Raw genomic sequence first — 26829 nt, 5'->3', positions numbered from 1 at the left:
CTTTCTCCTCTACCTGCGGTACAGTATTCTCCTTAGGCTTGGTAAGCATTTGGTGGTTGGTGAGCAGATGAAGCCATCTTTGATCTGGACCTAAGTTATCAGTTGCAACTTGGTTTTAAGATAGAATCCTGTATTGGGCTACTGGGCACTGTACCAGCAAAATAATAGTGTGGTATTTTGCTTCCCATTGTTTTTGTTTCTTGGGTGTATTGCTTCCTCTAGGACCTCAACCTTCTCCCATAAGGACTTAGAAAAAGACTATATAAAAGAAGTAAAGGGGCTTCCCTGGTGGCGCAGTGGTTGGGAGTCCGCCTGCCGATGCAGGGGACACGGGTTCGTGCCCCGGTCCGGGAAGGTCCCACATGCCGCGGAGCGGCTGGGCCCGTGAGCCATGGCCACTGAGCCTGCGCGTCCGGAGCCTGTGCTCCGCAACGGGAGAGGCCACAACAGTGCGAGGCCTGCGTACTGCAGGGGAAAAAAAAAAAAGAAGTGAAAAGAATGAGTTTCTAACCTAAGACTATACCAGAGAGTCAAACCTCACTCAATCTTTAACACCTCTCAACAAGTTTTTGTGAAGATTTAGAGGCAATATACACAAAGGCCCCTAGTGCAGTCCATAACAGAGGCTTATTATTTTTTAAATAAATCTACTTTTTAAAAAAATTTTTGGCTGCATTGGGTATTGGTTGCTGCACATGGGCTTTCTCTAGTTGCATCGAGCGGGGGCTACTCTTCATTGCGGTGCGTGGGTTTCTCACTGCGGTGGCTTCCCTTGTTGTGGAGCATGGGCTCTAGGCGTGCGGGCTTCAGTAGTTGTGGCTTGCGGGCTCTGGAGCGCAGGCTCAGTAGTTGTGGCGCATGGGTTTAGTTGCTCCGCGCCATGTCGTATCTTCCTGGACCAGGGCGCAAACCCATGTCCCCTGCATTGGCAGGCGGATTCTTAACCACTGCGCCACCAGGGAAGCCCCACAAATGCTTATTGACTGCTGGTATCTCTGTCTAAAATCTAACCTTGATTCCTAGTCTTGCTACTAAGGGCAGTCAGTGTACGAACAGCATCAGCATTGTCTGAGAGCTTATAAGAAATTAAGAACCTTGGGTTATACCCCAAACTATTAATCTGCATTTTAGCAAGATTCCCAGGTAATCACTAGACACGTTACCATCTGAGAAGCGTTGCTGTAGAGCATACATGTCCTTCATGCCGGCCTGCGTGCTCCAGCCTCCTGTTTCTCTCCCACACCCATGCTGCCTGTAGCTTGGATGGCCTCCCAGACGGAGGGGCACATTGTTACCAATGGCGTGCTTCCCAGTTAACTTAGATACTTCTGCCGAGGAAGTCTGAAGAGAAGCTTGTAGTGGTGATGTTACCTTTTCCAAAAGGAAATGTGAACTAGCATATGTTGAAGAAACCCATAGAGAGGAAGCACAGGCAGGTACAGAAGCAGAGCTCGTCTGAGTGTGGTTTGAGACAAATCCCCGAGTGCAGAGAGCGCTTGCCTTCTTAATGAGCTCGCAAGTGATGGATGCCTCTCCAGAGGATCCTTTGCTTCCAAGAGGGGAAAACGTATAATTGAGCTTATAGATCGTTTCTTCTACTCCACAGAAATGTGTGTGTGAGCTCTGAAGGGCAGAAGCTCTATTAAAGTTCCCAGTGAGTTAGGTTAGATCAGAGTGAGTGGGGTTATGGAGTTTTGACTTGCACGTTCTTATTAATATTCATTAGATTTGGATATTATCATATCAATGGTGGCTTATTTTAAAATTCCTGCATCTTTTACCTGTACTTTCATGTTGTTTAACTATTATCTTAAGATTTGTTGTCTTTTTCTATTGTCTTCCTTTTCAGATTTTTCCTTTTCTTTGTACTAAGTTGCCATAATGGGTTATCCGAAGAAACTTTTTCTAAGCAAAACCTTTTTTTAAAGCAAAAGTAAGCAAAGCAAAACGAACAGGCAAAAAAATTAAGTTGATACACAAGAGAATGTGAACTGACAAACACATTACCTTAGAAAAAAGCACGACTGACAACAAACATTAAACATATATATGGTGGCTACTGAATAAAATGCAAATCTCATGTAAAATAGAAGTTTGGAAACAGATCGGTGATAGCCAGAGGGTAGAGAAGGGGGCTGATTATGAAGAGGTGTGAGAGAATTTGAGCGGGAGGTGATGGAACTGTTCTATGTCTTGACTATGATGGTGGTTACTGGAACATATGCATTTGTTAAAACTAACTGTACACTTCAAAAGGGTAAATTTTAAAGTATGTAAATCATAACGAAATAAGAAAGGGGGGGAAGTTCCAATCTGAAAACAAATTTAAAAAATTACACTGCGTTGCATAGGACGTGGGTGTGTGTGGGTGTATATGTTCTTACCTTTGAGATGCAGTTGTATTGGTTAAGAATATGGCTCTTAGAGCCAGAGGACCTGAGTTCATCCTGGAAGTTATAAAATTCTTTGTTGCCTCAGTTTCCTAATCTGTCAGTTGAGGTAACAGCAGCATCTACCTCATGGGGGCTATTGTTAGGAATAAACAACCACAAAGACAATGACAAAACAGAGTAATGGGCACTGAAAATTTAAGGCTTTGCAATGGAAGAAAGTCTCTGATGTTTTCTTTTTCCTCACCTCATGCTCGGTGAGGTCATCCTTGTCTCTGCTGAAAAACAGTCTTCATCACAAAACGCCCACACGTTAAGTCTTCCCAGCCTGCCGTATCAGGCAGCCACTGCTGAGGAAGTGCTCTGGAATAAACCTCAGAGAATAAATCACCTCTCATGCCACGCTCCCTCCAGGTGAGGACTGAGGTCATTGCAAAAGGCATAACAAATATTTGACACAATGTACCAAACTAACAGATTCTATAAGGAAAACTAATGGAAAATTCTTCTTGAGTGCTAGGCACCTCTGGCTGAAGAGTCGGTGGAGCCTGTGTTATTGTAGATGCAGTTGAATCAATAATACTTGCTCATTCATTTCTTTTTCATTTCACAAAAATGCCTCTTGTGAAATATTATCGAGGGCGATTTTTCATATGCTCACGTGGATTATATTCTGGGACACCTTGCTTTTCTAAACAGCCCCATTTCTGTTTTTTTTCCTCTCAGCAATGTATTCAATTCTCTTTCAGCAGCATGAATTCATCTGGAAAGCTATAACAATCAATTAAGTAAATGAGAAAAGAGAATGCTTGTAATTATGATAATTGAACTATATATGAAACCCACCCTCTTAGGTCTACTACCCACACATCTTTAAGCAATATATTAATTAAGCTTTGGGTAATTGTTACAATTAGAATCAAGCTTTTATCATTTTAAAAAATCACTATGAGAGAGACAAATGAAATATTTTAAAAATATATGCAGCTGTCAGTTTTTAATGCAATTCATTATCATAACTCTATTGTCATCTCCCTGGTTGCATGGAGACAATTCCAGGATGCTTTATTGATGTGACTTTTCATTGACAAGTGGAGGAATTTCATATGTAGCAGCTTCTTCAGATGTTTTCCTGTTTCTCTAAATCAGCGGTTGGCAAACTTTTCCTGTAAAGGACCAGATAATAAATATTTTAAGCTTTGCAGGCCAACAGGCAAAGTTGAAGATATAGGAAAGTACAAATGTTGGCAGTTTCTGTATTGATGGGTTCAAAATATAATAAAATAATAATTAAGTACAATTTTTTCTTTTTTGCAATACACATCTACTAATGAGAAAAGCAGAATTCTTTCTGTTGGGATAATTTTTTGCTTAGTCGGAATTCAACGTTAGTGTCTCGTATCTTTGAGTCATTGCAAATGTTCATTGTGAATCCATTCTTAGACAGATGTGGTTCACAGAGTGTGGTTTGCCAACCCCTGCTCTTGATCAGTGTTCTCAACTTTAAGGGGCAAGAAAATCACCTAAAGGGCTTGTTAAAATACAATGCTGAGCCACACCCCCAAGTTTCTGGTGGAGCCTAAGAATTTGCATTTCTAACAAATTCCCACTTGACACTGATGTTCCCCGTCTGAGACCATACTTTTAGAACACTTTAGAACACTTTAGAACACTTTTGATGTTGGTCCTTTTAAAAAGTCACATTGAATACAAATCTATTTCATGTTTTCATCGTTCTACTCACGTTTCAGCTTACCTGATGGACTTCACCTTTTGAACTCCGAGGTACAGGGTTAGTAGATCCAAAGTTTAATATCCATTAAAAAGTGAAGACCTATTTAGCTAGATCAGATTGATAATAAAAGGAACTTTTGTCTCTTAAAGAGCTATTAGTCTCTTGCTTGCAACGTGAGGCATCAGCAATCAGCATCTACTTGTCAGCTGTAAAGAATGCCTGAAAAGCACTTTTCCAGTCCCATCAAACTTTTAAAAGAGTATGCAGTATTCCAAAGGATACATGTGGGTGAAACATAAGAATGACACTTTTGCCTTAGATTTGACATATCTTAGTTCACCATACATTATCAGTATAATGCTCTCTGGATTGGAATTTCTTGGCATGTTCAACCCATAAAATTTAACACAGAGACTTTCATAAGGCCGCCAAAGGGCAAGGGAGATAATAGTTTCCTAAATCCTGGAGTAGCCCATAGTCTACTAAACCAAGTCATCTCTGAGTTGACTGTTAAGTTGCCCTGGGCTCTTGCGGATGAGCTCCAAATGGTTTGAACTGTCACCTATACTGAGGTTATGGGGAAGGTTAATAATATGACAGAGCATCAGCTAATTTCAGTAATCACATCTCACCAAAGAGATCCTTTCAGAAAAGAGCCAAGTGGAAAATACGTTCTCCTTCTCTTTATTTGTCCCAGTGGTTTAAAAAATCAGCTTTAGGGAACCATAATCTTCCTCATGACAGATGGGCTTATACATTAGCATCGTGCTTTCAATCAACAGTTTACATTTCATGAGGAAGGTGAAGAAACTGAATGTAAAGACATTTTCAGCATCTATTTGTCATTTTTCAGTTTTATAACATTGATACAAAAAATAGTATTCTGATTAGCAGCTTGATTGGCAACCCATGTAACCCTAAGTAGTACTACAAACCTGGAGAGTGCACTTTTACAGACAATTACGGTTGGTGAAATAGTATGTACAATTTTGACAAATAAATACATAAATACAATCATTCATATATAACAGTATGCCTAAATTTCAATTATCATCAACAAGCGTTTCTAGTAAATTACTTCTTTCATTCACAAGTTACTCTGTTGCTTATAAAAACTATCTTCACCCTTACAGAAGAAATGACATAATCAATCCCCCCCCTAAACCCACATATTAGGAAAGGTAGAAAATGAATCCCAGATGCTTTATGTAAATATTCCATTGTCTTTTGATAGAAGAGCTTTGATTGAAAAAACTCCTTCCTTAGCTTCTCCGTAAAGAGTTTCTTTTCCCCATATCATATCACACAAAGGGGTTTTGTTCTTCTGAATTTATTCCAAATTGAAAATGACCTTCATTATTTTATTCTGGTTATTTAAAAATACAATAAAAATACAGTAATATATATTGAAACTGGCATTTGCCCCAATACAAGAGACACAAAGCCACGCAAACTAGTCACCAAAGATAAAAAGCTTTCCCCCCCCCAAATAAAACTTTAAATGAAAATTTAAGAGTACAGACACGAAGTATTGATACCTTTTGTTATCCAATGCATAATGAACAAAACAGGCGGAGGGACAGTCGGCAGGTTTTTGTAAAAATTGTCTGAATGACTCCTGGTAAAATGCTATCTGAAACACTATTTTATGTCAAAGAAATGATAATAAATTAAAAAATGGCTTAACAAATCACTATTTGGCCAGTGTCATAAAATTAACAAAAGTAGAAAATTAGAGCTTTTTCCTCATCACTTGACTTAAACATTTTTGGAACATTCAAAAAACGAAGGGCAAACATGCTTTAGGCTATTGAAACACCGGACAAGTGGCCTTGCCTCACCAAGCTCCATGCAGAAGAAAATGTACATAGCAAGCCAATTCTAGCAATACGTACAGCTGGGGAGAAGAGAAAAAAATGCCTTTAAAATATATACATATGGTCTTTGATGAATATTTATATGTTTGTCACATGGGTACTATCTAGCATAAAAAAGTTAGGAAATAGTTCTGTAAGACATGATTCTCTGATTTTTGCCCCTTTTAAAGATGAGGGCTCTATTCATAATTTACTCACACGCAGACATATAAAACGACTCGCAGATGTACACATATGATGTTTATACTGTGCAATTCCTTGACACCGAAAGTGGCTCGACTGAGCATAAGGTAAACGCAAGATGTTGGTATGACACTGAGCCTTGATTCGACTACACGATTGACAGGCAAACCAAGTTCAAAGTCATGAGACTTTTCCAGCGATTGGAATGCACAGCAGTTGAGAGTTGGGGGTTGGAGGGTGGCTCGCCTTATGCTGATCCATCTTTCTCCAGGATACCTAATGCTATTTTCTAATTTAACTCAGCAGTCCTGCTGACTTGAGATGACGATGTATTAAGGGAAGGAAAGGCCTATCTCCTATTGGGTTCTCTTGGGCTGGAGATAAGAGATCCGGTGTTTTCTAGATATAAGCCATGACTTCCATTTGTGCATTTCATCTACTTGTTTGCTATCAACTCCTAGGGGGCTTGCAAAGGTCAGGTTAAAAAAAAAAAAAAGGTACACTCTTTTAGTTGGGGAGCTTTCTTTGAGTGACAACAAACAGAAGTTTTCTAATGAATGGCAGACGTGTGCAATGCGTGGGTTTGCTGAGTGTCTATTCTTCTTCTGCCAGAGGTGGACTAGCTCTACCAGGCCTCAAAGTTCTTACTGAGAATTCAGATCAAATGTTTCCTGAGATCTAAGTTGATGTGATACATTTTGCAAAGCATGTGCTTCAATGACTGTAATATACCCCCAGCCAGAGGCTCCTCCCCAAAGAAAGGCAGCTGCCTTCCCTTTCAGCAGCCTGGGATATCAAGGCAATTCACTGAAGTAATAACTTATTCACTGAAACCTGAAGAAATGACAGAGAAATTGAAACTTCTCCAAACACCTAACATATTGAAGGAAAAGTCAAAATCTTAGAAGAATCAGGTGCACGAATAGTTCATATCTGATCTGTATTTTGGCAGATATTATGTTAAGATGATGTTACTACTAGTGATGACCATCATTGTAATTATGTAATTATTTTAGCATTTAGCATAATGCATGATACATTGCATTATGTAGCACCTTTTAAACTAAGGATCCCAAAATACTTAGCGAATGTGATTTTCTCTCACAGCACCTGCGAGGTAGGTGTTTTTTCCAGCCGTTTTATAAATGAGCATATACTGAAGCAGAGCAGAGTGAGGATGCCTGCTTAAGTGACCCACACGATGGCAGCAAGAGAACCTGAACCCAAGCTTCCCCACCCTTCCTTCCTATAAACCTCAATAACAGCGCTTGCAGAACACCCCCAAACAGCATTGCTGTTAGAGGTACTTGTATGTTTCAGATGTGAGAGAGATTACATCTATCAACAGCAGGGCTAAATCCTTCAGTAACATTGCTCCCTGTTCAAATAGTTTCTCATGTGCTTTGCAAAGGTATGGAAGGGGCATCTGACACTAGTGCCAAGCTTTTGTTAACTATAATGCACACATAAATTTATATTTTTCTCCATGTGATATATTGTCCTTCTGGCCTCCTACCAACTTATTTCTATACATGTATCTGCCTGAGCCAGAAAGTATGAAATGTATTTAGTGACATTTTATGGAGGGAAGCAGGTGAGATTACATTTGGCAAAATCTCCTTGGAGGCACCAGGTAATGTTGGTTCTGAAAGAGCAGGAAAAAAAAATTCTCCTGTTTATTTTGTTACGTAGCATTTTATATACATTCTACCCGCTGACCAGGTTTAATCCTTGGATGAGCAAGCAGAGTTGTCTTCCAAACACACAGAATATTTAATTCTCAAGTTTAAATTCCCATTTACTTAACTGCAGCCTCCCTGCCAGTACTAAGTTCATTTCTTGGTGGAACTGCAAATACTGTACACATTATATGGCAATATATGTAAAAATTCAATGTAACAGCACACACAATATTAATAATCACATCCAGTGTGTCTCCCTGACTGTGCATTATTTCTGAATTGTTTTTGAAAAATTGTTATTGACTTATTTACTTTTGCAGAGAGGATATGAAGACATTACCATGAGTTCTAGTTTCCCAGAACCAGATTTTTATCTCAGATGCACAGTATGTAAATCCTAGCAGTTGTTAGGAAGTTGCTTTTTGAGATAAATGCAATACTTCAGGACCTGAGAATGAAATCTGGTGCTTTTAACTCATGTATTATTTCTATGAGCAGAGCTTAACACGCGTAAATTGGCAATCCAAGAAAGGAACTAGGAGTGGGAAGAAAACCACTTTTTACAAAACCCCTTCACCAGTTCATTTCCTCTGGTGACACCTGTAAGATACCTACACCCTAGGCCTCATTTCTTAAAAAAGAAAAGAAACGTATTTACATCGGTAAAAATCCTAACATCTGAGATGTTTCTTGCTTGACATGTCATTCCAGATTCTGTGCATTTCTTCTGGGGAGATCTGGTGCACGGTGATAACTCGGCGATACCTACACAAACTGTAGGCCATTTTCCAGTGATTGAAGCCACTGTTCTGGAAAGGATGGATGCCCAGCTTTCGAAGACACAGTCCCACATATACATCTTCCAGGTGAAGCAGCCTGGTGTGGAGTGAGGTCTTGTAAATGAGTTCAGCCACATCAGCTGAAAAGATATAGCCAGTCCCCGAGCAGAAGGGTGGGTAGTTACTGTCAGGGTACAAATCCCTGGGCATATACCACTTACTGCGGACGTCTCGGATTGGCCCTCCATTGATGACATAGCCAGTAAAATACCTTCTTCTTGGCTTGGTGGAGGGTTTTAGTAGTTTATAAATCAGGTTGTCCATGTTGACAAAAATGTCGCTGTCTGTTTTCATGACATACTTGGCTTTTGAACAAAAAGTGGCCACCCATCTCATCCCCATTAAGGTTTTGAGGGTAAGGTTATGGTAGGAATCAATGAAGTCCTCCACGATAATGTCGTGGAAGATTTGGCTTTCTTGCTCCACCATCTGATTGAGAACGGGATCAGCGTTCTTGCCCAGGAGGAAGAGAGTGGCTATCTTGATCCCTTTAAAGTTGTTCTCATCCCCCCAGGTCTCTCGGATCGCCTGCCGGGCATCGAATTCTTTATGGGTGGTGCTGATGAGGATAACGAGGAAAGGAATGTTTTTCTCACATTTGTTGGGCTCATTTATAAGAAATTCAAAAGAATGGGGGTTTATAGGTCGAGTTCTTATGTTGCCAAAGGTGAAGTTTTTCCTGGCAACTGTTAGATGGCTGAATGGCTTGGAGCCAGTGTAGGAAGAAGTAGGACGAGTTACACTCAAGTACCAGAGAGCGCTGGCCCAGCACACGACTGTCAAAACGTATAAACAGGAGACCTTTGAAGCCATTGTCTTGAGAGCACGTCTATTCCCAATATTGAAGAGTATGCCTTCTTGGCATTAGTTTCTTTTCATTTGGCAAAGGTAGCATATTACTAGTAAATCTTAAAGTTCGACAGAGAAGCGTGAGTGCAGGACTGTCCATGGGTCCCAGTGGCCGTCTTGTATTCACTCTACTTTTCTCCAAATCTGATACAAGGGTCCATGTCTCATAAATCTTCCTCTTAACTCTGCAAAATCAAAGTACAGTTGTCATTCAGATTTATTTAGTCATTTCACATCCTCAAATAAACATAATAAGGGTATAAGGATTACCCATGCTGATTAAAATAAACACAGGCATTCATTTCCATCAGTATTGACAACTCCCTGACACGAGCATTCTACCTTTCTTCCCTTGATAGGAGTTGTTTATGGATATTCATAGCTCCATGGTATTAGCAAATACATTATAAACTATAGATGAACATGAAGGAAACTGAATATTCGTAATTTTAAAAAAGACTCCCCCTCTTCACAAGAGGCCTTCTTTGCAGTTAAATATCAATACTTTCTGATGCTAAAGTCTTTTTTCAACCAGGAAAATGTCACACATGGCCTCATATCTTCCATTTTTCTCAAGTCTAAGTTTTGGTTTGCTTGATTCTGATGAAGTAATCAGTTCTCAACATCTCCTTGTTTTCTCTAGCCCCGTTCTTGAAAATGTGTCGATCACCACTGGAAAATCTTTGCTGAAATTGTCTTCCTTGGCTTTGACTTAGAAGTAATTCCCAACTTTTCTCACTTTTTCCCTTATTTTGGCTCTCACAAATGTTAGCTCCTCATTCTCAGTTTTCTGTGACGCTTCGTATGGACAATATCCTTACCCCTAATGCATGGAGACCATGGCCCTACAGTCCTTCAGAGAGTGGGCAGCATTCATTTTGGAGCTGATCTAAATGGTATCGCTTTTTTGTGGTTTTCAGCAATTCACCCTTATGTTCCTTTGGTGAAATTATACTGTCCTCTTTTAATTCTTTTTACTTAGATACACTTGCCTGTAAACATGGCAGGAGTATAATAAGGGAGACCATTGAGGTTGGGGGCCACAAATTCAATGGAGATGTGACAGAGCACTTTAACTGATGTTCAAATTAAAAAGTTGTCCTTCAGAACCGTAATCCTTTCTAGAACTTCTGCAGCTATCGTGTCAGTCAAAAATATACGCCAGGTTACGACAACCATTCATGCAAAAAATTATCTCTTCCTTCTTAGTTAGATCAAAATGTGCAAAATGTGTCTTGGAAGACAGAGATAGCAGATAATGGATATCAGTTTCACCAAAGTCTGCTTCAAAGAAAACTATGCACTTAAATGTATACACTGTGTTGAAAGAATTTAACTGGGATTACAGATTGAAAATCATGTTTCCAAGCACAATAGTCATAACGAATGAAAAGACATGATGGGCAACAGCAGAGGTAATACACATCTTCTTGTCTAAGCCAAGCACTGACTGTGAATATATGATCCATATGAGACCAGCAATGACTCAGCGCAGTTATGATTCTAACTAAATGAATATTAGAATGGCTTCAAGCAGCATGACTCTAGGCATAGTCAGGCCTTCATCCGACCCATATTAAGTACTCTCTAAATATAGGCTCCAGTATCCTTGGTCTTCTGGAGGGAATTTCTGCTCTAAAGATAAAAAGGATGTGATGTGCAGCAAGCTTTGAAACTTTAAGCAGTAAGCCAAAGGAAGTGTGAGAAATCAGCAACAGAGAGTTTAGAAAAGGGTTTCTCGCCTTGGGATACACAGACATCGACTCAATTTGAATGCCAAAGGGACGTGAGTGAGTCTCAAGATGGTACTAGAAACCAAACTTTCTCCACCATTGTCCTAGCCTAGGATCTGATTCTTATGAGCCTACCTTTATCATCATATAGCCCTTGTCACCTTTCACACTTTCCTACTAAACTGTGAGCCACCCATCACTGAACTGTGAAGGGGCTCCCCAAAAGCATCACCTGGAAGAGGCTTCTACCAAGTTCTCTTCTGGAGCCACTAACCAGGCTATCAATCGTGGGTTGATGGCGTGCTGCAACGTATTGGAAAAACAGAAATAGAACCCATACGCCTCCTCAAGGAACTCACAGTCTAGGAGGAAAGACGTCAAGTGAATGATTAAAACAGTGGGATAAACATTTTCATCATAAGGCTAATGGAGTACATAGGAGAGGTGGGCTGGTGGACAGGGCATGGGAGAACTAGGGATGGTCCTGCAGACTGTGCAGAGTGCTGCTCTAAAGGGACCATTCTCTTAAACTGCAATGTGAGTCCCACGTTCCATCTGCTCCCAGAGTCTAACAGCGAGGTTGCCTTGGGGACAATGCCATGGAAAGTTCATAGAAGTTATCTAAGCTGAATCTTCAAGGACATCTAGGAATTATCGGGATGAGGGTCGGGCATTCCAGGCAGAGGGGCCAGCATATGCAAAGGCATAAAATGAGAGAGCCTAGTGTGTGCCAGGGCTGTAGAGTAAAAGGAAGAAGACAGGGCGATGGGGTGGTGTCTGTGGAGACAGGCAGGGGGCAGGTGGTGAGCGGTGCTCAGAAACTATTCTTAGCCGAGGAGCTGGTTACCCATCTTTGCAAACTAAAGGGCCTGGGGGAGGATTTTACCTTCCCCAAATCCTGTCCACTGATTTTCAATAGCAGTTCATTTTTCCATATTAAGGATATCTATCTCCCATAGCTCTGTGCCCCAGAAGAATAAGCAAAAATTTGTTTTATCTGATAACTTTCTGTATGGTTTTCCAGGAGAAGGGACTCCATAAACACAGGCGCCTGGGCAATTTAAAAAGAGCTAAAAGAGGGAGAAAGAAATATGAGAGGAATAGGTGAGAGCACGAATAAAGTATATGTATTTACAAACCCTTTCCACAGAAGAATGAGCATTCTTCCCTAGACAGCTAACAAACATGAGACTTCTTACCACTGTTACTGTAGGTCTCATTTAAAAATGTGTATATGTGCTATGCGCTGTATTCAACGCCATGGATTTTACAGAGCTTCGTTCCTCACAGTTTTACAAGGGAGATATTTTCTCCATTTTACAGATGAGAGAATGGAAACTTAGAGATAATAAGTAGCTTCTTCAAGATCACACAGCAGGTGGGTGACCAGGTAAGTAGTCATCCCAAGTTTCCTAAGGCCTGTTAGGACAACGGGCAAAATCTTGCATGGGAAAGCCCAGGGTGGAAGGGATTATCTCAGGCTGCTATTCTCCCAGGATCCATAGGTTTATTTTCTTAGATGTGTGTCTATTGCTTGAATTTTTTTCCAGTTTTTGGTTTGCTACCCACCGCACTACACCAATTCTGAAGGGATCCTTGGTCATCAAAAAATGATGATTTGCAAAGAGCACATAAAAGCCTGAAGATGCTGGGGGTGGGAGAGAGCTTTAGAAATGGAAATGGTTCAGAAACACTGCAGTTCCCTTTCTCTGAAGTCCTGCAACACACACACACACACACACACACACAGTCACACACTGAAAGAATCACTCTTTCTATTGACTTATTTTTCAGACGAGAACAAAAGTAGGCACAGTGTTACATCTTGGTCACCAGTAAAAGAGAGGATTTGAAATGGGAACAGGAATGAGCCAGAATCTGAAGAGCGGCCAAGGATAATGTGGACCCACAGCACGGGGTGCTCAAAAACGTCCTTTTTGCTCACAACCAAACAAATTTCTCAGGTGGCCAAACAAGCACAAAAATAGACCGCTGGACCAGAAATAGTAATGTTAAGTAAAGACAGGAGAGAGTAGCTTGGTGCATTTAATGCTAATGAGTAATTTTATATATGTTGGATTAAGTAGATGGTAATGGGCCAGATGTCCTTGTTTTACTCCTTGAGTAACTTGCTGTGCGGCTTTCTGTGCCTTAGCAGCCTTGGGTATAAAACAAGGGAAGAGTGTAATACAGACAGATGGTATTAGGATACAAAGAGCAAGTTCTAATGTGGCGAGGGGATTCTGTCAGTCCATCAGTTCATGATTTGGGATCCAGGCACATACATTGATCAATCTTTCTAGATACATAGGATTGCTGTCAGTTTTTTGGGTTAGTGACTACACTGTACAGATTTTCTTGCTAGAGAACTCTATCTTCTTCCTGGAAAACTCAAAGACAAAGGTGCACCGAAAATCTAAGAAAATTCATGAGCTGAAAAGTTCTTGGGAAGAAGCTGAGCGTCACACAGCAGAATCCTCCAGAAGGTTCTTCTGGCTTTACAAGACTGAAACAAAAAACCCTGTTTAACAGACACGTTAATGTATCAGTAAAGTAGAAAGTGAAACACAAAACATTTGTTATTCCTTTTAGCAGCCCTACCACAACTGCAGATGCTGATGACACATTAACCTGTCATCCATTAAAGACAAATCCCTCCACACTCTTGCACTGTTGGTGGGAACGTAAATTGATACAGCCACTATGGAGAACAGTATGGAGGTTCCTTAAAAAACTAAAAATAAAACTACCATATGACCCAGCATTCCCACTACTGAGCATATACTCTGAGAAAACCATAATTCACAGAGACATGTACTACCATGTTCATTGCAGCACTATGTACAATAGCCAGGACATGGAAGCAACCTAAGTGTCCATCGACAGATGAATGGATAAAGAAGTTGTGGCACATATATACAATGGAATGTTGCTCAGCCATAAAAAGAAACAAAATTGAGTTATTTGTAGTGAGGTGGATGGACCTAGTCTGTCATACAGAGTGAAGTCAGTCAGAAAGTGAATAACAAATACTGTATGCTAACACATATATATGGAATCTAAGAAGGAAAAAAAAAAAGGTTGTGAAGAACCTAGGGGTAAGATGGGAATAAAGACACAGACCTACTAGAGAACGGACTTGAGGGTATGGGGAGGGGGAAGGGTAAGCTGTGACAAAGTGAGAGAGTGGCATGGACATATATACACTACCGAACGTAGGGTGGATAGCTAGTGGGAAGCAGCCGCATGGCACAGGGAGATCAGCTAGGTGGTTTGTGACCACCTAGATGGGTGGGATAGGGAGGGCGGGAGGGAGACGCAAGAGGGAAGAGATGTGGGAACATATGTATATGTATAACTGATTCACTTTGTTATAAAGCAGAAACTAACACACCATTGTAAAGCAATTATACTGCAATAAAGATGTTAAAAAAATAAAAGAAAGAAACATTCGACTAGAATATTTAAAAGATTCCACCCACCCCCTCCACCCGGGGGCCTTACTGTATTGCAGATTACCTCATTCACAGAACACCTTCGGTAACCATGTACCTTCACCTTTCAGAAAGTTAATGGGGCAGAATTTTCAATTTGAGAAGCACATGTTTCTCCTAGAAATCACATCCTGGATAGTCTGTTATTCTGAGTAATTTATTTTTTTTAAAAAGCCCCTGAATCTTCTAAAAGTTCTATTGTATAGCCAGAGGTCAGTCCCAAGAGCAAGTGGGTAGTGTCCCTTGGGTGACCTGTGCATAGTTTGGGTGCCAAGTTCGTGTACTTCTCCATCATAGTTCAAGCAGGCACAAGTCAACTCTGATTTCCTAAGCCTCGGTTACCACTGATTTGGCTTGACAATTATTTCAGCTGCCCTACACCCGCGGGCAAGGCTGCAGGGGCGCCAGCAAACGGCCTGTTTCTACTCTCTGGCGTCTCAAGGAATATAATAGCTTCTTCATTGGTTCATCAGAGATGCACTGAACACCTGTTGATGCCAGGCACTGTTCTACAAGCTGGTAAGATGGATGGCGAGCTTACTTTCTAGCAGAGGGAGGCAGAAATTAAACACATGGTAAGTGATAGCAAAAATACGTTCAACGTAGAGATAAGTGCTGGGATGTAAATAAAGTGAAGCAATGGAATGGAGACTGAACAGAGGTGGAACGGGGAGGGGCTACTTTAGGTAAATTGGTCTCTCTGAGGGGGTGACACTGGATCTGAGAATAGAAGGTCTTGCTAGTTCTGGTTCAGTCCTTGAGTCTTTCACTAAGTGTATGTTTCTTAGCCTGGATCTTTGGAATTAATGCTTCCTTAGGAGCATCTTTCTGGTTTTTGACCTCTGCCCCTCCCTCGTTTTTTGGATTTTCTTGGTTTCATGTTTCTCGGCTGTGGCCATTCCGCCCACTCCTGCAAATGCCCTCAGCTTCTAGATAGGTAGGTTATCTACTGTCTTAGTTTGCTACGGCTGCCACGACAAAGTAGCACAGAGTGGAAGCTTAAATGACATAAATGCATTGCTTCACAGTCCTAAAGGCTGGAAGTCTGAACAGATGTTGGCAGGGTTGGCTTCTTCTGAGGACTCTGAAGGAGAAATCTGTCCCATGCCCCTCTCCTAGCTTCTGAGGGTTTGCTGGCCATCTCTGGTGCTCCCAGCTTGTAGATGCATCACCCAGATCTCTGCCTTCATCTTTCCTTGGCGTTCTCCCTGTATGTGTCTCTGTGTCCAAATTTCCCCTTTTTTATAAGGACACCAGTCATATTAGATTAGGGCTCACTCCAATGACCTCATTTAAAAACACTGCTTCCGGGCTCCCCTGGTGGCGCAGTGGTTGAGAGTCCGCCTGCCGATGCAGGGGACACGGGTTCGTGCCCCGGTCTGGGAAGATCCCACATGCCGCAGAGCGGCTGGGCCCATGAGCCATGGCCGCTGAGCCTGCACGTCCGGAGCCTGTGCTCCGCAATGGGAGAGGCCACAACAGTGAGAGGCCCGCATACCACAATAAATAAATAAATAAATAAATAAATAAATTAATTAATTAATTAATTAAAATAATAAAATAATAAAAAAATAAAAACACTGCTTCCAAATAAGGTCACATTCTGAGGTATTGGGGCTGGGACTTCAGTGTGTCTTTCTGGAGAGACATAATTCCACCTGTATCAACTACTTTCCTGGGTAGCAACAAAATGAAATACTTTGCTTGACAAGACTTCACTCCTCCACACATTTTATTTTCTTGATTTAAACAGGTAAATCCTTGGGTTTTGGTAAATTAACTTTGAAAGGATGAACAATTTGTAACTAGCATTCAAAGGAGGATGAAACACAAGTGTGAAATGGGACACAAAGTTTGGTTTGCTTTTACATTAAAAAAAGCTAGTTCAGATTATTTTTTAAGACCATGTGAAGAATATGGGACAGTTTATTTATTTTATTTAAGCAGTCCTTTGTTCCTGCCACTTCTCCTTCCTTTGGGTCCCCCCTTAAAAACACTAATTAGTTGAGAAAGCTATGTCAGGGATGTGGCCAATTTTCCAAAAGGTTGGGGCCAACAGTTCTTGAAATACTGACTTGGTTTCTAGAGAATGAGGACAATTCTCCTGGTCAGCTCAAATTACCAGCATTTCTATTATTCTATTTCTAGTAGAGCCAGTTTTGAATATTCAGAGATCACATGGCACTAAAGAAATGGTCTTAACATTAAAAATCCACATAGTAACTTTAAAACCATGGTGTAGAAAGATAAACCAGTTGAAAAAAATAAGCCCATTTTTAACCAGTTAAAAGAGAGGAATGAAAAGAAGACAGAAATTCAGAAAGAGAGAGAGAGAGAAAGGACTAAATACTAGTGCTTATGAAATGCTCTTGAAATGAATGAGCAGTTGGCTGTACAACACATCGTGGTAGTGAGTAGGGTAAAAGAGATTCGTTCTGAAAAATGTTTTGATCTCAGATGGCTTTCCTCCGAGCTGGTCAATCAGTGAAATCAAAGAATCTTCATTCCGTGGGGAAATCCAGGAACTCAGGCTGCAGCAGAACTAATTGATAAACGAGCCCCAAAGGCCAGAGAGTCTACTCAGTTGCACTGATTTAGCGAATGGTTATCTTGATGCCATTACTAGCTCCCTTCCTCTCGCTCTTATAATTATGTTCTAAATAAGCACAGGAGAGGAAGAAATAAAGCACTGGTCCTTGAAGGCAGAATTTCATAAACCATTATATTATACAGCTTGCTAACTTATTATCTCTTCAAATCACAGAGGGCTGGCCTTTCTTTGAAGTAAGCCTCTGTGGCTGTGGAACGCACCATATACCCATGTAGTCGAAATCCCTGAATGCTCGTAGAAGTTAAGTGTTCTGACTCCTTTGCCTCAGAAAGACAAAGAACTAATCTGTTATTTTAAAAAAATTTAATTATGAAGTCTTTCAAAGAGACCCCATAATTGAACTTACCCAACAGATCATTTGCAACAAGGAAGTGGCAGAAAGCAAAAGGTAACATTCGTCATGACTTAGCAGTTGAAGTCATTTCCTTCTCAAATCTGGAAGAAATTATTTGAACCTTTCTTTCTTCAGTTCAGTATACCTTGAAATTTCTTGAAAAGGCCTTTATAAATCCCTGCATTCAGAAGAATGGGGCCAACTTGAAAGAGGAGTGGTTGGGATGAGGATGCCTTTGTATGGGCTTAGGGCTCCTGCTATTCTGAAAGCTACATTCTATTTCACTGTAGAAAAAGAGCACTTCGAATTAGAAGGGAAGATTATAGCTTTCTTCAAATCAATGTGTTGCCCTAGTTCTAGAATTCAGGGAATTTTTAAACATTGCTACAATCCTCTCAGGAAAAAATGAAAATGAGGATATCTCATTATTTTAAATAAATCCTTGGCTTCCTTTGCAGCGATGGATATTGTGTCTTTTTCCCGGAACGGGGCACGAACGCGTGTCCCCTGCATCGGCAGGCGGACTCTCAACCACTGCGCCACCAGGGAAGCCTGATATTGTGTCTTGACTGCCTTATATGAGACACGTTTTTAAAGATGGGCAGAGCAATCACTTATTTAATCATAGGAGCTTGGGAACCTGGTAATGTGGTTGGGCCTTGGATAAGGGCTTCTCTACTGGGAAAGGAAATGCCAGGATGTTTCATTACAGATTTGGAAGAGCATGGGAGGAAAGACATCCTGCTAATATAAACAGCAGCTGGGAGAATTTAAAAATGATGAGCCATATGATACCAAAAAGAGTTTTCACTTGGCCCATTATTTTGGGGGGAAACTGATAAAAATAGCTATTTTTAGAAACCAGAAAAATGTTAGTGTATTACTGTCTGAAATTTACAAAGTCTAAGGAGAGATATTTCTTAGACAGCTCACCACAGAGAGATAATATTATTTTAGGTCAAATTTTAAAGAACAATGTAAGTACCATTTAGCAACTGCTAACATATGAATGAGAATTTGCAATTTTTATTTTCTTTTTTCCCCCTTTTCTAATTTGAACGCCCCTTTATACAGTATCATTTAATTGGAATATGTAATAGCCAAAAATAATTTCATGTAGATGCTCTCAATGGAAATTATTCTGTAGGCAATCATTCTTACGGCACTGGGAGAACTGGATTCGACTTCCTGATTTTAGTCATTGGTTCTGAACTCAGTGCATCTCTCTGCCTTGTTTCCTCATCTATCAAATGAGAATGGTAACATCTGGACATACTTTGCAGGGTGAGTGTAAGGATCAAATTTCAAAAATTATTTGAAAGTAATTTGTAAGCTGAACACTGCGACATGAATTAGAAGTATTATCATTGTTAATATAAACATGATAAAGACAAATCCTGAAAGGATCACCTATAAAATGTTTCCTGAGCAATGATCAGTCAATGCATCTTGAGTATGTAGTACAAAAGCAGTTTTCTTACTTGGCTGTGGCTCCAAAAAGCTTAGTATTTCCAGTTGAATGTTTTCATAAGAAATTTCAAGGTCATTTTATATTGTCTATATTAAAAAGTTCTTGCACTTTGGCCAAAAAAATGGGGAGTTTATGCAAGTTAGAGGAAACGTCATTATGAGTATTATTATTAGCACTAACGTGGTGTAGAATTAAGTCTTCTCAAATAGGACTTAAGAATATGAAAAATCTACCGGATTTAAGTAGCCCTTTGAGTAGCATTTACATAGCCATAATTAACATTCTATGTACACCAACACAGCCTGAAATGGGTACGCCATGATTCTTTTACAGATGCTTAAGACAAAGCCAACACAAGATTCATGATCTTTTTCTTTGTAGGACTGTCAAGGTTTTTAATAGAATCTATCAGAAATGTACTATTACAAAGTATCTCATCATGTCAACACTTAACTAAGAGACTTACCAGTTTTCACCATTAGAATTGGCTTTATGAATTGTTCTAGAAATGCACCCAAAGGAATGCCTGGGTGACAATGATGGTTTTGTTTGGCAGAGTAGCTTTTTAACCATGCCCTTTTGTTTCTGAAATCTCTGGTTTTGTACATAATTTTCTTAAATTAGTACCTACTGGCCCATCAGATGGAAATGCTGCTGTTTGTTTCATTCTCATTCTCAAGTCAGCTGCATTGGTTCTTCCCCAGCCTTGCTCCCCACAAGTTGTTGACCAAACACTTGCTCAGCTTCATCCTCATCAGACACTACTTTGTGCCTGGGATTTCTTTTTTCTTTTTTTTTTTTTGCGGTACGCGGGCCTCTCACTGTTGTGGCCTCTCCCGTTGCGGAGCAGAGGCTCCGGATGCGCAGGCTCAGCAGCCATGGCTCACGGGCCCAGCCGCTCCATGGCACGTGGGATCCTCCCGGACCGGGGCACGAACCCGTGTCCCCTGCGTCGGCAGGTGGACTCTCAACCACTGCACCACCAGGGAAGCCCTGTGCCTGAGATTTCTATTTCTACACATTCCCTTCTGTTTACAACTTCCTTTTTGCTAAAGATTCTTATTTCTCCAATGGTTAGACACCCAGCCTGCCAATTTTCATTCTACTGCCGCCTTGGACTCTTCACCACAGTCAACCTTACATAGCTCTCGAATCTGTTTGAGGCTACACTGGACCCCTCTAGCTTGGATTCCACGGGCAGAGATTACAATATCAATCTCTCCCGTGGGCTTTGGGTTCGATTCTCACTTGTGTGTCATTTCTCCATTTACTCTCCCCACTTCATTAATCCCCCACTGTTGCCTGTCATCTTTCTTCTTACTCCTGTGCCTTTAAATATTGTGGGGTAAGGTCTCATTATCAAAGAGACTGAGACAGTTTGTCTCCTGGACAAAGCACAGGATTGACAGCAGATAGGAAAAGATTCTAGTTGTAGCTCTGCCATGAAATCTCTTCGGAAACGTACCGCCATCGCCACGCCCCACCCCCGCCAAATCTCTCTTAGTTTAAAAATTGATTAATCCTCACTGATCAGAAATTCTGCCACTGGTCCATGTACTCTCAACCCACTCAGTGAAGGTCTCTTCTAGATTCGGTGTTTTCAGCCTCTCCATTCCCATTGGCTCCTCTTTTGTCTTTAGAAGTGCTTATCTGCCCTTGCTTAGAAAAATGACAGGAGTAACAACAAACCCTTCTCCTGACCCTGGCCTCACATTCAATTAGCATGGCATTTTTCGCCTTCATTTCATAACCAGAGCCTCTAAATGAGTGCTCTTTCCTGCTTTTCTTCATTTCCTCACCTATTTAACTCTTGCAATTTATCAGCATGCTACGTGATGCCCTCCCTGCTCTCAGCTGCTTTTGATACACTTGGTCCCTCTCTTCTTTCAACTCTTACCTAGGATTCCTTCCTACTCATGTCTCTCTGCTCATCTTTTTCATGGTCCTCTGTGTTCTCTTCTCTTCATCCCTCCTCTGCCTGCTCTTTACACTCTCCAAACCAGTAATCGGCCCTCGTTCCAGTCTCATCAGGCCGGGGAGCTCATTCTTTTGGTGAAAGGCTTCCGCTGTCAACTTTCCAACAGCGTTCACTGGAAAGATGGAAGAGAGACGAAGAAACTGTACATCTCTTCCCATTTTCAGCACCCTGTTCTCTCTCTCAGACAGGGCATAAATGTCAACTTGCACCAAAGCAGGGAGACATTTGCCTTCCTTCTGCTTTTTGCTTTCTTTTCCCCTTGCAGACAATATATTTCAGAACACGTGTCCGAGTCCAATTTCTTAAACAGGGAAGTCTGCATCACAGACACACTCAACAGACATATAGGGCAGGTTTTACTAATGACAACAGAAAGTAAAAAATGATTCTGTGCTTTCTGTTCACCTACATATATGAGAGGTTTTACTTTTCATTATATTTGAGATGTCAGGCTGTTTCTGAAACTGTGAAAATGTTGTAAAGTCCTATTCAAAGCGTGTTTTTACTTGGCCCATTAGAGATGACTTTCCATGAAATTCTGAGGCTATTTTTTGTTTAAGGACTGCATTTTAATAGTCATTTTTTCAGTAAGTCACAGACAGATAGTACAGGTGACTTTTCTAAGAGATTTCAAGCTATTTGCTTTCCTTTTCCCCTGATTATATAATTTGAAAACCCATCAGACAGTTTTAAAGTTTTGCAAAAGTAGAATTTAGGAAAGGTCTTTAAGTATAATTGGAAACAGGTCAGTTGTGAAAGGAAATAGTCTTGGGAAAAAAATCTCACTTGCCATTCTACATTATATTTCTTCAGTCAAAACTGTAACCATTTTCATGACTGGGTAGATTATCATGGCACATCATTATTAAGATTTTTAAAATCATAATTATTTTGAAATAATATTTTAAATAGTAGTTTCTATTTAATCATTGCTTACTATTTGCTAGGACTATATAAAGTGCTTTAACAAATAATATTTGTTCATACAGTTTACAAACTTAGAAGACACACCATTGCTTTCCCTGCCTCTACTCACATCTGTGATGTTCTCTATAGTTTAGATAAAATCTTGCTAACAATTAAAAGAAATAGGCATCCTTGTTCCCATTTTACAGAAGAGGAAACAGACCCAAAGAGATTAAGCGACTTGCTCCACCAGCATCTTATAGCTAGTGAGTGATTAAACCTGGATTTAAACCCAAGTCTGTTAAACTGTAATGTGTGGGTCCACACAGTATATTCTGCATTTCACTTTTTACATGGTAGTCGGATTTTAAAAGTTTGTGTTTCTTATTTCCTTTAATAAACAATTATCCATGGAGTAATGTGAGAAATAGGGAAAATTGACTCACAGCTGCTGCAAATATTACCGTGGCTTTAAGGGTCTTTCTGGCCCTTAGATCCTTAGTTACATAACGTAGATGTGTAGTTATCATTTTTTAATGAGAACTGGAGAAAGGATGAAGGACTCATCCCCATTTACAAGGCTACTCCCTTCACCATATTTAGATATGTAGAAAACCAAACCAATAATGATGCTTAGAGCTCATGCAATTCTATGTCAAAAGGAACAGTTGCTCTTAAGGGATATTTTAATTAACCTCTGAAGGCCAGATGAGCTACTCATCCCTACCATAATGAAGCACTCATTTTTATCTTGTGGAGACTGTAAGACTTGGCATCTGAGGCTCTGTCACTTACTAGCTATGTGTCTGTAATCAAGTAAATTCTCCACTTACAGCAAATTTGGTAGATTAGCTAACTGACTTCCTATTCTAATCCCCCTTTAGCTTTTCTTCCAGGAAATAGGCCAGTTGTAAAAGAAGCTGAAGTCCAGACTAAATTTCCCAGGTCCCGTTACAACTAGGATAAAGGCATATGACCTAATTTCCACCAATCAGAAGCCTCTGGGCAAGACAAAGATGCAGGAGTGAGCCCCAGAAGACGGCAGCTGCTTTCTGGTTATTTGGATTGACTGGAAAGCACATGGAGTGACAAAGGTATCTGGTTCTTCTGGAACTGCTGTGATGAAATTTCCAGCCTCCAAATGTGAACATCGTAGGGGTGAACAGAGGCAGTGGAAGCAATGATGCATCCTCTAAAAGAGCTCCAAATAATTGTCAGGCATTGTTTAGGCTGTATTGTTCATGACGCTGCTGTCTGGCTGGTTAGTAACCAAACCTGGGTCTTGCCATCCCAGATATTCCACGAACTACCTAATACCCTTTGACAAGTTCCTTTCTCCTTAACCTGGGAGAGTGGATTCTATTGTTTGTAACTAAGAACCCCAAGCCATACACCATTCTCCTTCTTTAAGGATAAGATGAGATGGTAATCTAATTTTTAGGCTGGTTGTGAGGTACATGGTAAGCTTTAAAATGGCACATAGGGGCTTCCCTGGTGGCGCAGTGGTTAAGAATCTGCCTGCCAATGCAGGGGACACGGGTTCGATCCCTGGTCCAGGAAGATCCCACATGCCGCGGAGCAACTAAGCCCATGAGCCACAACTACTGAGCCTGAGCTCTAGAGCCCGTGAGCCACAACTACTGAGCCCGTGTGCCACAACTACTGAAGCCCGTGCACCCTAGAGCCCGTGCTCTGCAACAAGAGAAGCCACTGCAACAAGAGAAGCCCGCTAACCTCAACGAAGAGTAGCCCCTGCTCACCACAACTAGAGAAAGCCCGCGTGCAACAATGAAGACCCAATGCAGCCATAAATAAATAAATAAATAAATAAATAAATAATTGAATAAGATGTTTTAAAAAATAAAATAAAATGGCATAGAAATTTTAATTTTTGTTATTATTAATTGCTGGCCACTTAAGCTTTGCTGGAGAGAACTACCAATCACCACAAAATAAATAAATAAGTTCCTGCTCTACTCACCTTGGAAAATGCTGCATAGTATTTCCCATGTGAGATGCAGCCTTTTGAATTAAGGATTATATTTGAAAACTCTATTATTCTCTCTCCATGCTGTCTAAGAATGTATAGCATATGTCTTTGGACTAGATGTCCCCTGGCCCATTTGTTGTGATCTTGCTTAGGGCAAAATACCCTGTATGACAACTGATTATTTCTTTCGGGGAACTGTTGTGCCCCTTTCTCCAAGGTGAACTCACTGAAAACCACACAGCCTTCATTTAAAAATAGGACTCCAAAAATACACTCTCAAAAATTGCTGAAAATTCATTTGGTTCTTTGTGATGTGTTAATTTTACTTATATAAGTATACATGGCATCATACATGTACCCACCCTTGAGTCTGGAGACATGCTGACAACTTATTCTCTGTTCTTTTTTTTGGTCCTCAAAAGGACCACTATAGTTTTGTTTGCACGTGTTCACTCATTATATTTGACAATCCCATGATTAAAATTTATAAATATTACATTAAATATACAAACTGAAATGAAAATCCCCTACTTTTAAGGAGCTTACAGTTATAGTAACTATAATCTAGAAGAAATAAGAAATAGTTATGCCACTATAACTGAAACAGTTTATTATTGATGAGGATGAATGGGTTAAATTCATGGAAGAGACAACACTTGACTTAGATTAAAAATTTTTTTTAAACGAAATCTCAATAGGAGAAAAATTGGTTGTCGGGGAGAGACATTCAATGATAAGATGAAAGTACTTGCAAAGAAAGAAAGGTGTTAAATTGTTTGATTTATTTGGAGAATTGGGAGCTGTCCAGTATAGCAAATTCTTGGATTCATGACAGAGTGTAGTTAAAATTAAGAATGCAGAGGGAGTCCTTGCTCATGAGTATATTTCTTCTCTACCATACCTTTTATCATTTCTTCATCGTCAACATACTTTCATAACTTTACCATTGATTGTATTTTAGGTTGACTGTTTCTTTATGTCATATGGAAAAACCCCTCAATCCATAGGCTAGTTTCCTCAACTGCTTTTTTTTTTTTTTTTTTTTTTTTTTTTGCGGTACGCGGGCCTCTCACTGTTGTGGCCTCTCCCGTTGCGGAGCACAGGCTCCAGACGCACAGGCTCAGCGGCCATGGCTCACGGGCCCAGCCGCTCCGCGGCATGTGGGGTCTTCCCGGACCGGGGCACGAACCCGTGTCCCCTGCATCGGCAGGCGTACTCTCAACCACTGCGCCACCAGGGAAGCCCCTCCTCAACTGCTTTTTAACTGCGTCTCTTTGATAAACTGTAACTTCTGTAACGGCAAAGATTTTATCTGGCTTTATCACTATTTTATTGCTCTCATTATTATGTCTATCTTTATCACTATGTCTAAGCATAATAGCATAGTGCGAGAAATACTGTAGTTAATAAATAAATAATTGCTGAGTAAATGGCTTCTAGACAGCCATAAACAGCAATCCATCATCCAACAGTAGCATCAACAAGAGCCCTTTGCTGAGATATCATAGATAAGTGGGCCATATTCTACAGCAAGTATTTATGTGATGTGCTGGAAAGATACACCAGAAGGTGCTTTTTGTAGTCTGGGTGTATGATAACTTTTCCTATGCCGGGCCCTTTTCACAATGCTATTCAAGGCAAATTTTTGCCTCTGACTTAATTCCTGAATTCATGACTTAGTTATAATGATTCTAGATTAAAAATACATTTTCTGGATAAAAGATAAAGTTTCCGTAGGTGACAATAAAACACACAGTAACTCAGCATTAATAAGAGAAATTCAGGAAACACAGAATTTGCAGCTTTTCTGGGTGAATATTTTTCAAAGTTTTTCACAAGTTGTCAACTGTCACATCCTTGAATTATTATTTCCTGAATGTCTTTCTGAACCGATTTTTAATAAATTATCTGGCTTGCTGTTGTGGTGGGCCATTTGTGATCACATCCATCTTGTCCAGTTACAGCGGTAATATGTATAAACTGGATCTCTAAGGAGTGATAAAGTGATGCAAATAGTGCTTTTCACCTTAGGTTACCATAGCCACAGTCATTATTTGCACCAGCTTCTGTGCTGTGTTCTATGAAATCCCCTAACAAGATGCTTCACCTCATGTCACATCCAAACTACTGATAAGAATACATTCATTGAAAAGTTTGGAGCTGACATCATTTCACTGCCAAAATTGCCCTTCCAAAAAATTATCTTCAGAGCTATTGTTAGGTTGATTTTAATATGCTTGCAAATTCCTTATTTATAGAGACCATATGTTGCCAGATTCAAGAGGATAATTTGCATCCTGGGTAATAGGAATGGGGTGAAGAATAACCCTCTAATAACTGGAACGTTTTCAAGGCATGAAGCACATATGCAACAGCAATAATGGGCTCCGTGGTTCCCTGGGCATAGGTCAGTCCCAGAAAACTAGTAGAGAAGTGTTAACGCTTCTGGGTCTCTGGGGAGCTCTAGGGCATGGTTTCTGTGGCAGTTGTCAGAAATCAATATTATTATTTATTTTCCATTTGGGTCAGAGAGCTAATAAGCAAATAAGTAAATTCCCAATAGGAGTAACATATTCTTCTAAGAGGAAGGAGGAGGTTTTTCAAAGTGCTGTCTTACAGGCAGAGTGATTCCAGCATCCTTATTATTGTGAGTTGTGAGATGCTAAAGGGTGGGAACACTGGGTTAAATGAGGTTCTTCAGATTTACTCACTGCAGGATGGCTCAGAGCCTTTACTATGGTCCTTTCCTTTGGGAAT

General features: G+C 40.4%; 1 protein-coding gene across 1 annotated transcript; it reads right to left on the bottom strand.

The window, feature by feature from the left end:
• Window positions 1-7729: 7729 nt before the first annotated feature.
• On the bottom strand, window positions 7730-9737 carry B3GALT1 (beta-1,3-galactosyltransferase 1). The gene has a single exon (XM_007452608.1). The coding sequence runs from the start codon at window positions 9517-9519 to the stop codon at window positions 8539-8541; it is 981 nt and encodes a 326-aa protein (XP_007452670.1). The 5' UTR covers window positions 9520-9737; the 3' UTR covers window positions 7730-8538.
• Between the last annotated feature and the right edge of the window lie 17092 nt (window positions 9738-26829).

This window comes from Lipotes vexillifer, unplaced genomic scaffold (assembly GCF_000442215.2).
Source record: "Lipotes vexillifer unplaced genomic scaffold, Lipotes_vexillifer_v1.1 scaffold454, whole genome shotgun sequence".
Taxonomy (NCBI): domain Eukaryota; kingdom Metazoa; phylum Chordata; class Mammalia; order Artiodactyla; family Lipotidae; genus Lipotes; species Lipotes vexillifer.
Note: the sequence above shows the minus strand (reverse complement) of the source record. Positions and strands in the feature narration are given on the sequence as shown.

What these genes read in the sequence shown, in the direction of transcription:
- B3GALT1 (XM_007452608.1), bottom strand. Translation starts at nt 9,519, where the DNA reads ATGGCTTCAAAGGTCTCCTGTTTATACGTTTTGACAGTCGTGTGCTGG.